General features: G+C 38.8%; 1 protein-coding gene across 3 annotated transcripts in view; it reads left to right on the top strand.

Annotated features, from left to right (window-relative positions):
• Positions 1 to 15895, top strand: part of ARHGEF26 (Rho guanine nucleotide exchange factor 26) — a 122903-nt gene that overhangs the window by 27399 nt on the left and 79609 nt on the right. For all 3 annotated transcript variants that reach the window (XM_059391712.1, XM_059391711.1, XM_059391710.1), the window contains 2 exons: positions 929 to 985; positions 5164 to 5324. In XM_059391712.1, the coding sequence (XP_059247695.1) occupies positions 929 to 985; positions 5164 to 5324 (218 nt within the window). The remainder of the gene's footprint in view (positions 1 to 928; positions 986 to 5163; positions 5325 to 15895) is intronic.

Genomic DNA, 15895 nt, shown 5'->3' with positions numbered 1-15895 from the left:
CTGTGCATGCACACACTCTCTCTCTCACAAATGAATAAAATCTTAAAAAAAAAAAAAAAAGTTGAATAATGGTAGGCACTGCAGTAATCAAATAAAAATGTGTGGTAATTTAGGTAGAGCTTGCAGTGATTCAGCCAGTGGTCCAACTGTGTTACTCCAAGTACGGTACTGGTGTTCTTGGTTCTTGTGGGTATTGATGTTTCTCCAAAGACTATCAGGTTAACATCCTTCTTTGCCAAATTGATCAATTAATTTTGAGAGAGAGAGAGCATGTGAGCCAGTGTGGGAGGCAGAGGGAAAGGGAGAGAGAGAATCTCAAGCAGACTCCTGGCTGAGTGCAGAATCTGATACAGGGCTCAGGACCCTGAGATCATGACCTGAGCAGAAATCAAGAGTCCTTCTGGTGTTCAAAGGACTGAACCACCCAGGCGTTCTCTTCTTTGTCAGTTGTCACTGTACTGAAAAGAATGCTGAAACTGGGACAAAGGGGTCTTTTTTTCCTGTTTGCTTGGGTTGCTATGGCAAGCACAGGTATTCCATGGAGTCTGGGTGAAAAATAGTGTGATCCAATGTGTGATCCAGGGCAGTAAAGTCTCAGGAGGGGTGGCTTTACTTTCTTTATTGTTAGATTTCTTCATTTATGGTTTGGGAATTTTTTTGATAAGCATTTTAGAAATATCTAGACCTAAGACTAGGACAGATTAGCACAACCTGATGAGATAATGTTCTAGACATTTTGCAGTTCTTTTGTGTTGATGCTAATTTATTATTGTGATTAAATATTGAGGGGCCCCCAAATTAATATGTGCTGAATTCACACATTTTGCATAATTTCCTATAATTCATTTCTCAAAGGGCATGGAGTTATGTGTTACATAATAAGTTGTTGAAGTAAATGAGCTCAACTTTATTTTGCTTTTTCCTGTAGGTGAAAAGAAATGGATTATCACAGACAGTTAGTCAAGAGGAAAGAAAGAGGCAGGAGGTATGTTTTCTACTGAGCAGATACTTTTAAAGCTCCAAAGAGTGAGTGTTTTCACCTACTGTGTGCACTGGGTCAGGGTTTTCTTTTGAAAACTTATTCATTTTGTTCTTTTTGCATAAGAGGTATGTGTTCATTGTCAAATAAAACTACATCTAAGAACCAGGAAAGAAAACTTAAAACACCTTAATGTCATTTTAGCTTAAACAACAAAGCCCCTAGTCGAGGTGTTGAAACTGGAAGAAATACGTTGAAAAATGAAAGAGATATTAGATCCCAGATTGAAACAGGATATTAGTGGGAAAACTGGTGAAATCTGAGTAAAGTATGTACATTTGTCTACAGATAAAATGTAATGTACCATGGTTATGTCATGGGCCCTGGTTAGGGGAAGCTGGATGAAGAAATAAGAGCTCTGTTCCCTCTTTGCAAGATTTCAATAAATCTTAAATTATACCAAAATAAAGGTATACCTAATAAAAAATAAAACAGATAGTAATAGGATTATATAACTTGAAGTTTAAATAAATGCTGTTTAGGGAAATTACTCATTGTAATAAGGTAGTGAAATTCTAAAAACACTTTTCTCCTGTTTGCATATTATTACGTTTATGTGTATACATGCCTGTAAATTGCACAAAGGACATGCACTATATTTTTATTTTATTGGCATGAAATAACAAAAAATAAGGGGAACTTATACTGTCATTTTTTGTTTAAGTTTAAAAAAACAGAATAGGGGGCGCCTGGGTGGCTCAGTGGGTTAAGCCGCTGCCTTCGGCTCAGGTCATGATCCCAGCATCCTGGGATCGAGTCCCACATCCGGCTCTCTGCTCAGCGGGGAGCCTGCTTCCTCCTCTCTCTCTGCCTGCCTCTCCGTCTACTTGTGATTTCTGTCTGTCAAATAAAAAATAAAATCTTTAAAAAAAAAAAACCAGAATAGTATATAATATTGGTGTACCCATCACTGAGAATTAACAAATGTATTACATTTATAATTTTTTCCTCATATTTTTTAAAGAAAACAAGACTTTCAGTAAAGTAGAAGTCCTATGTTCTCCTTGGTGCTTTTTCCTTCCTTACCTCCTCAGAGGCAACTATAATTATGAATTGATGTGTACCTGTCCAATCTGTGTTTGTTTTTTTTTTTTTTTAAGATTTTATTTATTTATTTGAGGGAGAGAGAGAGAGAATGCACAAGTGGCAGGGAGGGGCAGGGGGAGAAGCAGACACCCTACTGAGCAGGGAGCCTGATGCAGGGCTCAATCCCAGGTCCCTGAGATCATGACCTGAGCCAAAGGCAGACACTTAATCGACTGAGCCACCCAGGCGCCCCTCAATCTGTGCTTTAAAATTATGTATTACATATATTTATGTACATATTTTTGTGTGGATATGTGAGCATTAAAATGTAGATGAGTGATGATTCTGAATATATTTTTTCTTTACTTTTGCCACTCAGCCGTTTTGGGATTTATCTATGCTAATATATATTAATCCAGATCATTCATTCAGCCCACCATATAGTATTCCACCTTAAATACCACCTTAAAAAAATCTTTTGTCCAAATTTTACACAGTAGGTGGTATGTTTTTTTCTTCATTGTTAACACTGCAGCATAAATAATGTTTGTGGACCAATTCAAGAGCTACTCCAGGGTCCTAATCCCTGTATTCTTTTAAACGTTTTCTATTTTGAGCATACTCATTTCCTTTATATTTTGGAAATATTCAGATTTGTGATATTAAAAAATACTAATAATGGCAGCAAATCAAACTTTATGGTTCCTTTCTATTCCTGTATAGCTGTTTTTAGAAAGTTAGACTCACTTTGCTTTTAAGTAGTTGACGGCTCTATTTTAGGATGCTTTAACAGTTATTATAGTTAAATCTATTAATTTAAACTACTACTTAATCATTTTTTCATGTGATCTGTTCTATGTAGTTCTTGCAGTCTTTCTGTTTAAATCTTAGTGTTTTGCATTTGATTACAAAAGCCTTTGCTTTTGAAAATATTTTGTCATTCGGGGTGTCATAACTATCAACAACGTGACATCCACTGTTTTTGGTCAGGAAGCGACCGTTTCCTTCAGTTTGCACTACATTTCCCAGGGATAATTGTGTTTATTGGATAGAATTATACAAGATATAAGTGAGAATCTTCAAGTGAGAATCTTCATGTTCTTACCCTTTACTCATTAGATGATTATATCATTTAAGTCCCTGGAACATGACTGAGGCTAGACTAGCACATTTAAATAAGACTTCCTTTAAAGCTTGTGGATGCTGAAATGGAGATGAACATTGAGACTGGCACCATTAACCTGACCTTCAAAATATGGACCACTTACCAGCAGCTAGGGGGTCCACTTGGCTGTGCCTGCTTGCCCCCACCCAGCTTCAGCCATAGCACTGGGACTTATGGGAAGAACCTCCTGTGCCTTCTGGGCCAAGGGCTTGAGGGGGGAAGAGACCTGGAGGCCAAGGGGAAGATCACAGTGTTACCAGGAAGAGATCTAGGAAGGATGTGACTCTCCAGCCTGCGAGGGTATTGACCATGCCTGCCTAAAGAGGAATCCCTGTTTTGCCATTCTTGGAGGATTTGAAGTTGAATCTGTTAGGGAGCTAGGTGAATTCCTTACCCAGGGCGTTGGTGCCTACATATGTGGGTTGGCTTTTTATCTTTTTTTTTTTTAAAGATTTTATTTATTTATTTGACAGACAGAGATCACAAGTAGGCAGAGAGGCAGGCAGAGGGAGAGAGGGGGAAGCAGGCTCCCCGCTGAGTAGAGAGCCTTGATGCAGGGCTCGATCCCAGGACGCTGGGATCATGACCTGAGCTGAAGACAGAGGCTTTAACCTACTGAGCTACCCGGGTGCCCCAGGCTTTTTAACATTAATGAACACTTATCAGGTAAATGACTGTGTGCCTGACACCACGCATTTCTGCAGAGGGTCCTTCACTCCTTGAGATAGTGACGGGAACAGAGCAGGTGTCTTGTTAAATGAACAGAATCACTTTCAGTTGTATGAGCTTAATGTAAAAAAATTCCTGTGCCTGATAACCTTTTGAGGATAGATACAGTCAGGCTCTTCTGCTACACCCAGACTCTTCGCTATAATTGACTGCAAATTTGTTGGATTAAAATATGGGTTAGATGATCCAAAGGGGCACGTGTACTCGAATGTTTATAGCAGCAATGTCCACAATAGCCAAACTATGGAAAGAACCTAGATGTCCATCAACAGATGAATGGATCAAGAAGATGTGGTATATATACACAATGGAATACTATGCAGCCATCAAAAGAAATGAAATCTTGCCATTTGCGACAACATGGATGGAACTAGAGCGTAACATGCTTAGCGAAATAAGTCAGGCGGAGAAAGACAACTATCATATGATCTCCCTGATATGAGGAAGTGGTGTTGCAACATGGGGGCTTAAGTGGGTACGAGAAGAATAAATGAAGGAAGATGGGATTGGGAGGGAGACAAACCATAAGTGACTCTTAATCTCACAAAACAAACTGAGGGTTGCTGGGGGGAGGGGGTTTGGGAGAAGGGGGTGGTATTATGGACATTGGGGAGGGTATGTGCTTTGGTGAGTGCTGTGAAGTGTGTAAACCTGGTGATTCACAGACCTGTACCACTGGGGATAAAAATACATGTTTATAAAAAATAAAAAATTATATTAAAAAAAAAATATGGGTTAGAGAAGGGGAGCCTGCTTAGGAGGAGAGCGAAGAAATGTATTTGTGAAAATGTTCTTGGGATTCCAAGTGATGTCTATAAATCCTTCGTGTCCCAGAGCAGCATACTTTGAAAACAGACCTGGAAGAGATGACCTCAAAGGTTAATTAATGTCACAGTGAGGTTTTATGACGTTCTCTAGCTTTCCTTCCATATATTCTACCCCTTGACAAAGCATGACCTCAGGATGCAGTCTCGGGTCACCGAAATGCTTTCGCTTTTTCATTTTTACACTGTGGACAGTGACTCTATTTCTTGAGGTTTATGTGCCTTAGATGAAAAAGACAGTAGTTTGGTGAGGCATTTTTCTTCATGCTTATCTTTTTGTGCTTTTCAAGATATGTTATTTTTATAGGAGAATTATGAAAGCTACATTTAGTTCTTCAATCACAGTAATTAATAATACATTTCTTTTTCCTTCACACCAGGCTATCTTTGAAGTCATATCCTCTGAACATTCCTATTTACTCAGCTTGGAGATTTTGATACGAATGTTTAAAAATTCTAAAGAACTGAGTGAAACAATGACCAAAACAGAGAGTCACCATCTTTTCTCCAACATTACAGATGTCTGTGAGGCAAGCAAAAAGTAAGTTCATCTTAGTTGGCCTTTGGTCAAGCTGAGACCTTCCTTACTAACAAACATCTATGTTATCTCAAAGGGAAGACCCTTAGAAATATGAGGTCTCTCATTGATTTGGTTGGATTTTGTCTTGATCCCTTGAAATAAAGTTCAAGATATGTTTTGGGTTGTTGATGTATAGACGGATGGCAGGTGTGTAATGAATTGTCACCACAGACAGTTACATCTGAGGTCTCTCACTCCTTCCGTGTCCCTGCCTCTTCTCCTCACACTTGTCCTCTTCTTCCTTTTAAATTATTTGGGTTTTAGAGGGGAAGGGGTCAGGGGGATGAGTGAGCCTGGTGGTGGGTTTTAAGGAGGGCACATATTGCATGGAGCACTGGAAACAATGAATCTTGGAACACTACATCAAAAACTAATTATGTACTGTACTGTATGGTGACTTACATACATAATAAAAGAAGAGTAAAAAAATAAAAAAATAAAATAAAATAAAATATATGGATAATAGAACAACCCTTGGTTGTGAGGGAAAATAACTCATGGTATTTAAAATAACTCATTGTATTCAAATACAAAAATTATTTTTGTTTACATTTTCATATTTTTTGTTCATCTATGTAAATATTATTTTGAAAATGTAGTTACAGTGACTATCATGGTTACCTTAGGTTTTCCCTATCTAACATTCCATAAGTACCATTTGAGGTGAATTTTCATTATCAGTTTTAATAAGTGTAGGAATCTCAGTTTATATACCAGTAGTGAGCTCTTATATTCTTCTGAGTGAACCACAGAGCCGATATGGGAACCCTTTGCCATCAGTGTGATCCATCTAAGTGGCTATTTTGGTAGAACAAAGTAGTCGAATATTGGCAATTTTATATCATTGGGTCAAAGTTGCCTTTACCATATAATCAGTGAAGCTTAAGCTTCAAGGTTTCTCACTTGCAAAGGTACCTCTTAAATATTTGCTTTTGTGCCTCATTTCTTTCTTGGTGGGCCTGCATATTGTACAAGCCCTACGGCCACGAAAATTGGATCTGTCCCAGAGGTGAGTATCTAGAAGTATTTTGCAAATTTGGACCTTGCTTATTTGTCACATGAGGGCAGAGCCAAGCAGTCAGGAATGATAACATATTCCTGCCTGCTGGCTCCATCACCGTGTGCAGGTAGACCTAACTTTTGAACTTACAAGATAGAACATTCATGGCAAACATGTTAACATGTCAGTTGGGGCTACTTCAGAGAGCTGGGGTTTGTGGTCAGATCAACGAGATCTTCAGATTTCCACGAAGCCAGCTTCCACTACAGGAGGAGATACTGGCAATCTTGATATTGACATGGATACTTAAAAATACATGGTCAGAGGACCCACTGGGCCTTCGGGAACACTGGTGGCCCATACTACCACTTGGGATTCCTTGTTTAGAAGCTGGGTTGTTCCTTGTGTTCAGCCTACTGGTCCTTTTGGTACCAGTCTTTCTAGTTTCAGTAAGAGAAATGAAAATCTCTTTTCTCCCTCCGTGAAGAGGTCAGAACAAGAGGCTTCAATGATATGTCCCTTTTTGAAATGTATTCTGATTTCAGAAGGAGTCTCTTTCGTTTTAACTTGTACTTTGGTTGACCTACAGAAGCAAAGCTCTGTATTAGATACACAGCTATCAAGAATTTTTACTGTTTTGATAACTATAAAATGTAAGTCATGATTTTAATGAGAATATGTTTTCAAAAAACCACAGTGGCATGTTTTTCCGCTGCTACGAAATTGTGCTTTGAATTGTGTGCGCATGTCAGCTTCTTACAGTGTACACATGACTCCAGAGAAGGCCTTTCATTAATTCCATTGTAACGTAACCACAGTTCTTGAACAGAGGCTGACTTGGGTCCTTAAGGCTTTGGGCCCTGACAGCACGGCTTGTCCATCAGTGTGGTTCATGGGTGCATGGCCTTGAATAGTCACTTCTTCTTTTGGTAGTTGGTTGATCTTGAGCAGGTTGCTAACCCTCACCCCCTGAAGTATTTACCAAATAGGGATTGAAAAAATCCATGCCTGGTTAACCTTGAAATAACTAATTTAAATTATAGATTAAAATTTTATGATCTTAATTGTAATCTTTTACAAAATTCAGAAGACTCTCAAAATTCAGGAGACTCTCAAGTGATAACTACTTGATGTGCTACCCCCCAAAAGAATTTCCAGTCAGAAGAAAATGCCACATAAAATGTTGAATAAAGCAAATGATGGGTGTTTAAATTAGTGATTACAGGGGCGCCTGGGTGGCTCAGTGGGTTAAAGCCTCTGCCTTCAGCTCAGGTCATGATCCCAGGATCCTGGGATAGAGCTCTGCATGGGCTCTCTGCTCAGCAGGGAGCCTGCTTCCTCCTCTCTCTCTGCCTGCCTCTCTGTCTATTTGTGACCTCTCTCTCTGTCAAAAAAAAAAAAAAAAAAAAACAAAAACCAACTTTAAATTAGTGATTACAGAGGCATTAGCATGGCATTGTTCAAGGTGGCATAGTGAAGACTACGTTCATTGTTGTACTTTCCCCTAAGGAAAAACTAGCCAGAAAGGATGGGATATTTAGAATAGAGTGAGGTCAGAAAATGCTCGATATTCAGCTTTGTGGATTCAACAGTGTGACATCTGGTCCCCTTTATAGTGGCTCGGGGTCTTCACTGCTTGCTGATGAATAACATTGAGAAGCCTTTCTGTGTAAGTAGACATTATATGAAAGCAGCAGAAGACATTATATGAAAGTGTGCGAGATCATTCTAATGCTGGGTGGGAGTGCTTATCAGTGGTGTGTCCCTACTAAATTCTTTTCTTTATAAAGAATTGCTTACTTTAGTCAACACTTGTGGAACCTTTGATTCTATTCTGCAAGACGCCTGGGTTCTAGAGCATTTCTGATGGCGTCCACACAGTGACTGTTTGTCCTCAGGGATGGATGCTTGCTGGTGGAACATCCTCGGCATGTGTGCAGAGGAATCCTCTAGCCCATATGGGTCACTGAAATGCACGGGTATGAGTCGCTCTGGAGATTGTGGGCTTAAGGATCCCTGTGAGAATTGAAGGAGAGGGTTAGAACAGATGACACAGGCCTTTGTGTGCTCTGCTGAGGTGTTTTTATGGTTTCCTGAAGGCTGTGTGGAAACCTTAAGTGATCCAGTAGGAGATGGCCGTGGTGGTCCAGGAGATGACAGCATGGTGTTTGCATTAGAGAGGAGGTGAAGGGGCGCCTCAATGGTGGCTCAGTTGGTTAAGCAACTGCCTTCAGCTCAGGTCACGATCCTGGAGTCCTAGGATTGAGTCCCGCATGAGGCTCTCTTCTCAGTGGGGAGTCTGCTTCTCCCTCCAACCCTTACTCCTCTCATATTCTCTCTCTCAAATAAATAAATAAAACCTTAAAAAAAGAAAAAAGAGAGAGAGAGAGGAGGTGAAGATGCTGACAGATTTGACGTGACAGCAATGTAGCCAGACTCAAAGGGAAACTGGGGGTGGGTCTGAGAGCGAGGACTTGAGGAGTATTTGGAACATGGAGTCTTGAGGACTTGGTGAGAAAGAGTTTTGTTTCCCTCCCAGGTGTCTACTAAAGAACTTTGCAACATGCTTTTCTTCTTCCCATTGCAAAGTTGAAACAGCATATTTCTTTAGGAAGGAATTTTAAAGCTAAAACTCTGCTGTCTTCAATTTCTGCAGAGTAAAATAAAAATATCCATCAATTTGCTTTTGTGTCCTAAGGAACTGAATTTGTTCCCAACCTGTCATGAGCAGCTGATGCCAAACTTTTCAGTTTCTGCCTTGCGTGGAAGAGTAAATAATAAAAATGATAAGTGTGTAAAATAATCCCAGCATTTGTTCCCCCAGAAGATTCTTTTTCCTGATTTTAATCAGATTATATTGAAATTAAAGTATCATGTGACACTAAATACCGTTCTAATGCATATGCTTTCATGTTATTCTGTGAGATAACTTTTTATTTCAAAAACCGACATTTGACTCAAATAATGCTACAGTATATCTGCATTGTGAAGTGTGTTTCCTACTTGGTAATTAAAAATTCTAAGCTTTAATGAGATAACAGGAAACTTTGGATAGAATTTTGTCTTTCCCGACTAAGTTTTAAGGCTAAATTTTAAAAGAAAAACATTAAATTTAACTAGGCCAGAGAATATGGAATTCTTCATGTTGTAGAACCTTAAATATTGGCTGTTGACACTGTTTTTTGTTAACAGATGCTCTTGTCTTACTCAGTAGGCAACAGAAGTTTTTTTTTTTTTTTTTTTTAAGATTTTATTTATTTATTTGACAGAGATCACAAGTAGGCAGGGAGGCAGGCGGAGAAGGGACAGGGGAAGCAGGCTCCCCACTGAGCAGAGAGCCCGATGTGGGGCTTGATCCCAGGGTCCTGGGATCATGACCCAAGCCAAAAGGCAGAGGCTTTAACCCACTGAGCCACCCAGGTGCCCCAGTAGATAACAGAAGTTTACCACAGACTCTTTGGTAAATAAAGCAATTGCCCTATTTCTCTTCATGTAACAGAAAAACTTCCTTTTTAAAACCAAACTTCTCTGGCTGGTCGTTGAAAGACAGTGACCCTCAGAAGCCACTTTTTATGACATGCTTTGACTTTTTTTTTGTCCTGAGATAAATGAAGAAGTTCATTTGAAATTCATGAATATTTTAGTCCACATTGTTCAGCATTTATCAATAGCTGGTATCTGGGGTAATAGTAAAAGAAATAAGCAGTTTTAAGTATCCTTTCCAGTGGGGGAAGAAGGACAACAGCTGTCTGAATAATAGTCCCCATCCTTTCAGGTAAGACTGTGGAAGAGCAACGGGTCTGAGGTCTTTATAAAAAGTCTTTGTAACTGATGCCACCCGTTTAAGATGACTGCTGAGACACATGCCCTTCAGTTCATTCCCTTTTGAAATCCCACAAAAACGATAGGATAGTCAATGCATAAACCCCCAAGGATTAAACAACAATGACAACCACAAGAAAAGAGACAAGAGCAGCCGTGTTTTGGTCCCTGAAAACAGATGGACTCTTAGCCTTCCCACATTGCCTCAAATCGTTGCTAACTCTAAGCTGGTACTAAGGAAAGCCAAAAAAGAACCAGATTTAAACCCTAGAACCTCTGGAAGGTGCAGGAAGTGATGACATTGGAGTAAAGGTATGACTAAAAACAAAATTTTTGTGAAATCCGGTGTGAGAAGTGGAGCCCCAACATACACCCCCCACCCCCACCGCCCTTCAGCACTACACAGCTGGATGGTACCCTGCTTCACCCAGTAGGACTCCAGACCAAGAGATCCAGGCCCAAGTGAGGGGGGGGGCTACTGTAGCATAGGAAACCAGGTGAGAGCTGACACCTTGAAGCCCCACTCTCCTTTTGGGATACTGGTTACAAGGTGCATGGATAGCCTTCACTCTGTTTTTGTCAGATGGCAATTGGCATTAGTTTGAGTTAAGTAATATTTAAAAATTTTTATGAACACTATTTTTGTTTATTTTTTATTTTTAAAAAATTTTATTGTGTTTATATTATTACTTCAATTACCATTATTACGATTTGTAGGAAGCCTCAAGTTGAAGATTACAACACAAATATGTAAAGCCTCAAGCTTTGAAGACTATCTTTTTAGCACTGTGGTAGGCAAATACTTACTCTCTCTCAATCTTAGTTCTTCCTCTCTCTAATGGGGACCATAGCTTATCTAGCCTCTTAGGGCTGGTATGAGAGTTAAAGGAGATAATACTTAGCACCACAGTAGGTAAGCTCTCAAGGGGCAGTGATTTTGTTGATAATATCACTGTGCTTTTGATTCTCTTTGCCTGGCATTCTGAAGAAATGTGTCTGGATTTTTTATGTAATGACTTTTGAATGATGTCGCCTCTATATTTGCCTTTGCTGGCATTGTTCCAGGACTAGGTTAAAGGACAGGTCTTGTCTTACAGTATTTGCACAGTGGTTTGCGTGGGTTTGTTTTTAAAGGTGGTGGTGGCGTGTCTTAACGACATTCTAAGAACCCCCTTCGTTTTGACATTGAACGAAGTTTAGATAAATGGATTCCTCCCTCACCATAAAGCGTGAGCTGTTTGCTTCCCCTCAGCCTGGGGCTTGCCTTGCAAGCAGTCGATTCCTTGAACCAGTACTTCCCAACAGGCCCTGACATGCTGCAGCTGCCAATGAGGCCGTTCTCCTGGTTAGTTTTTGCAGACATTTGGGGCTACTACATGCTTTTTTCCTTCTTGCATTGCTTTTGCAAGTTCCAAGAGTCTGTGGATTCTGAGTTGTCACATGGAGATTTAAACTTGGACAATGCTCCTGCTTGGGACAGATGAAAGTGTTACCAAGCTTAGTCATTAGCTGTTATCAATCTTAAAAGAGGGTAGAACTTTGGAAAAAGAAACAATGGCTGGGGTTTAGTTGCAGTATTTCATCTGCATTGCATTTACAGCTGGAGATTTTGAAACATTACATGGATTTTTGACTCTGCCAGTTGTGAGTTAAACAAGCAGGACCACACAGTTTTTCTGGCCGATGGAAAAGATTTTAATGTAAACTTTGTGATCAAGCCAAGTTAAATCTAGCACTTGATTTAAGCATGAGGAGGATGGTTGATGAATTAAATTTCAAAAGCAAGCTCTGTTAAGCTTGCTGATTGCTCGTTTATTGTGGGATGTTGCCTTTAAATGCTGTGTGTTAATTATTAGCACCGAGGCATCAATTCTGTGTTTTTACAGGGCTTTTCTTATTTCAGCTGAGTTAATCTCTTATAGTGTCCTGGGGAGTGCTGTCATTTCTCTGCTGCAGGTAAGGGGATTGAGATCCAAATCACGTGAATTGGCTTAAGGTCATTCACGTTTTTAAATGGAATTGAAACCAGTGACTTTATTTATTTATTTATTTATTTATTTATTTATTTAAGATTCTGCAGTATACATTCCCCAGGACCACTGTTTTCAAAACTACACATACATTTTAAGTGCAGTTGAGGTTTCAGTCTAAAGAACTAAATTTCGGTTTAGGCCTCTGCTAGGGATTCCCTATCTGGAAAATAATTAGGATTTGCTCTTTTTGGTGTCTACCAGTAGACATAGAATGTGTTTAGACTCTTATCTCATATTTGAATGTCTTTGACCTCTTAGAATGTAGAGACCTTAAAAGCAAAGAGCATCTGGTTTTCTGACACTGCTCAGTGCATGGCCCATCATAGCTGTCATCTTGTCCTTTCCCTGTGGTCATTGTTCCAATAAAGATATTGTCCAGTGTCTTGACCAGAGTCTCTGAATGTGGCTCGTGGTTGACGTGTTGACAGTATGAGCTAACTGATTATGAAAGTGTCCTATAACTTATATCTTATCAGAAGCCCTAATGTGCAACTATACAATAAAATTAAAAAGAAATCCAAATTGTTTATGTTAAAGTCCCAAACTGCTTTCACTATGATTTGGGGAAGAAAATGAAATACATGTTTGGAAAGTGCTGTCTAAATTCAGATTAAAAAAAAAAAAAAAAAGAAGAACTAAATAAATTCAAATTATTTGCTGCTGCTTTGTGGAAAGTCTAATGTTTTCAAAGTAAACTTTCATAGAAAATGAGTTTGCAAGTCCTTCTTGGGACTTAAATGAAAGAATTCTTTGTTCCTTAGGTGGTAATATAAATACTGAGCAACCTTGCAGGAAAATATTTTAATTTTTAAAATGTCAACTTTGTGTAAAAGCTGTGAAAATATGATTTTATTAAAAAATCTGAAATCACTTTCTATATACTAAGTAGACAGGTGAATACTGTCTTAAATATTAATTCAGTATATTATTACCATATTCTTAGCCTATTTTTAAAGGATGTGGATTAAGTCATACAACCCTTGCGATTTTAGATTTTATAAGCGTGTCTATAGAAAAATTTCTTGAGGAAAATGTGTATCATGAATGGTATTTGTTAAAGGACCTAACTGATACTTTATCTATACAGTGTTTTCTTTGGATTTCAAAAAGGTTTTGGGAAATGATTTGAGTTTAGAAAAAAATTTGGTGGAAAGGTTCCATAGAAATGTCAAGATTGGCTAAGATTGACCTTGTCACTTGTGGGGGTTGCAAACAAAGGTCCCTTTGTAGCAAGAAAACTGTCTCTGTATCGGGAGTTCATTGGAATTTCTTTTCGAGCACAGAAAAGTGATATGAACGAGCAGAACAGGGCACAATAGCAGTGTTTGTGTTTATCTGCTGGAGTTGTCCTGTCCTGGAGCTCCTACTTCTGATTCTCTAGCATCGTGTGTATAGTCGATGGACAATGCTTTGTTATATATATTTGTGCAATATATAGTTGTGCCATTTCTGTATATGTTTGTGTATGTATGTAGACAGCTTTGAAAAATCTGCTAAGAAGAAGATATTCTCCAGGACATCTTTGATAACCACTCTCATAAGTTGAAATTTTACTTGAGGTCTGTTCTATTGAAAAGAGAGCAGAAATGATTAAGCCATGAAATTATTCGCTAGGATTTCAGTAAGTAATGTGAAGTGAAAAGATCATTAAGAAAACTGTTTTTTAGAAGTCTCTAGGACAGATTTAGTGGCCTTTTCTCTAATTTTTGGAGCATCTGGTAGGGCCATTTGAGAATTCATGTTTTGCAGGTTTTAAACCATACTAAATATCAATGAAGAGTTTGGTTTGCTTTGTGTCTGTGCCATCTGTAGGGATCACTGTATTAAAATGCCTTCGGTTGGACCCTTGCCCATCCCTTAATTTTTATTTTTCAGTCATTCTAGCCTATATCCAGTTTACTAAGACAAAACTATCTTTGTTATCAGAATATAGTTTAAGTTAGAACATCAGAATATCAGTTATTAATAAATCCATAGATCAGGATGTCATTTTATTAACATTTCTGGATGGTATACACTAGGTGGTTCTGCTTTTTTGCTTATTAAGTATCCTTTCCAACAGAGAAAAACTGTTAAAACTGTGTTTAAACTGAAAATACTCTTCCCTTGCATATTTTTGAATAAAACATATTCCTTTGGACTCTTTGAAGACCCCTATGTTTGGAAGCTCAGAGGTTCAAACTGGAGAAATTTTGGCTTGCCTTTGTCTGTTTTATTGCAGACCTTCTTGGCATGAACTGATTCCTAATTTTGAAGACCAGTTCTTGCTGATCACACTTCTCTCTCCTGAGACTGGAGTAAGGAATGCTAATCTCATCTGTAGGCAGATCACTTCATCCTTCCACATGTCAGCTGTTAAGTGAGTTTTCCATCAGCATGGAGCTCATGTTTATCAGACTAACTAAGGAATCTAAAGCTGGGGCCCTGAGGTCCTTGTCTGCTTGGGAGTCTGTTATCACCAACTCACACTTGGAGAATTACTTATTCCTACCAGTGCTTTTGCTAGACGGTATATTCTTCTCGTGGTATGAATTTAGGAAAGTTGGTCTCACGAGGGTGAGCTTTGCAAACATTCCCTTAGGCTCAGGAGTCTGACTTCCATTAGGGCCTGGCTGTGGTAAAAGCCTTTCGGGGATGGTATGAAAAAATGTAGCTGTACGCATTGCCAGTATTTTGTTTTTTAATGTGGGAAAGATTGGCTAGAAGAAGTGAAGATGTGAATAACCTGCTAATAAGATAATATGTGAAAACGGTTTTCTGAGCATCAACATCCAAGCTATGAAAAACAGATGGGGCAGAGGGCCTTCTAAGCATAACTGCTTTCCTTTCCTCTGCAAACTGTTGAACACCATATTTGACGAAACGTGGCATAACATTTTGATCATCTTAGTGGATGTATTTCTTCTAACAAGCCTGGAATTCAGTTGTAGGCAAAGTGTGCCGAGATAAAAGTTTAATTTGTCTAGAACTGCTTAGATCCATTTGAAATAACTGCTTTTTCCCTGTGAACTGTGTATGCCCTTGAGAAGGGCTGGCTAGATGTGGATCCATCTGGAGGAGGCTACTTTGTTATAATCCAAGAAAGAGTAGCTGAGAAGTCCCCCCCCCCCAATAATATGTATATATGCTGAAAAATTTAAATTCTGCCAATGGGTTTGTTGTAGCTTCCAGAAATGTTCTTTGCACATACAAATATGATTTTTTTTAATAGGATGATAGCTTACTACACATGCCATTATGCACCAGTACCCATTTTCTTTTCTTTTAGTTTGTCAAACAGCCAGAGTCTTAACTGAAGAATAGGACTAGGTATTTTCCTTTTCTCTTCCAATACTGCCCAAATTAGCCAGGGCTTCCTCTCTTTTTTTCTACTTTAAATGAATGGTTCCATATGAGTTAATGGAATTTATTTTCTTGGGGGAAATAGTCATTTCTGTGAATTTGAGATTTTTAAGAATTACATCTTCCTCTTTAATAATATTTTTTATCAAAATATTGCTATGATGAGATCTTTTTTTCCCCCCAGCATAATTTATAGAGCACCTACTATGTACCAGATTTTGGGCTAGGCATTGGAAATGTAACGATAGATAGGTCAGGCATAATTCCTGTCCTGGTGATCTAATGAGGTAAACATACATGGAACAGGCACCTGAGAAACAGAAACCTGAGAACCC

Source organism: Mustela nigripes, chromosome 2 (assembly GCF_022355385.1).
Source record: "Mustela nigripes isolate SB6536 chromosome 2, MUSNIG.SB6536, whole genome shotgun sequence".
NCBI lineage: Eukaryota > Metazoa > Chordata > Mammalia > Carnivora > Mustelidae > Mustela > Mustela nigripes.
The sequence above is the reverse complement of the archived record's forward strand: the minus strand, read 5'-3'. Positions and strand labels throughout refer to the sequence as shown.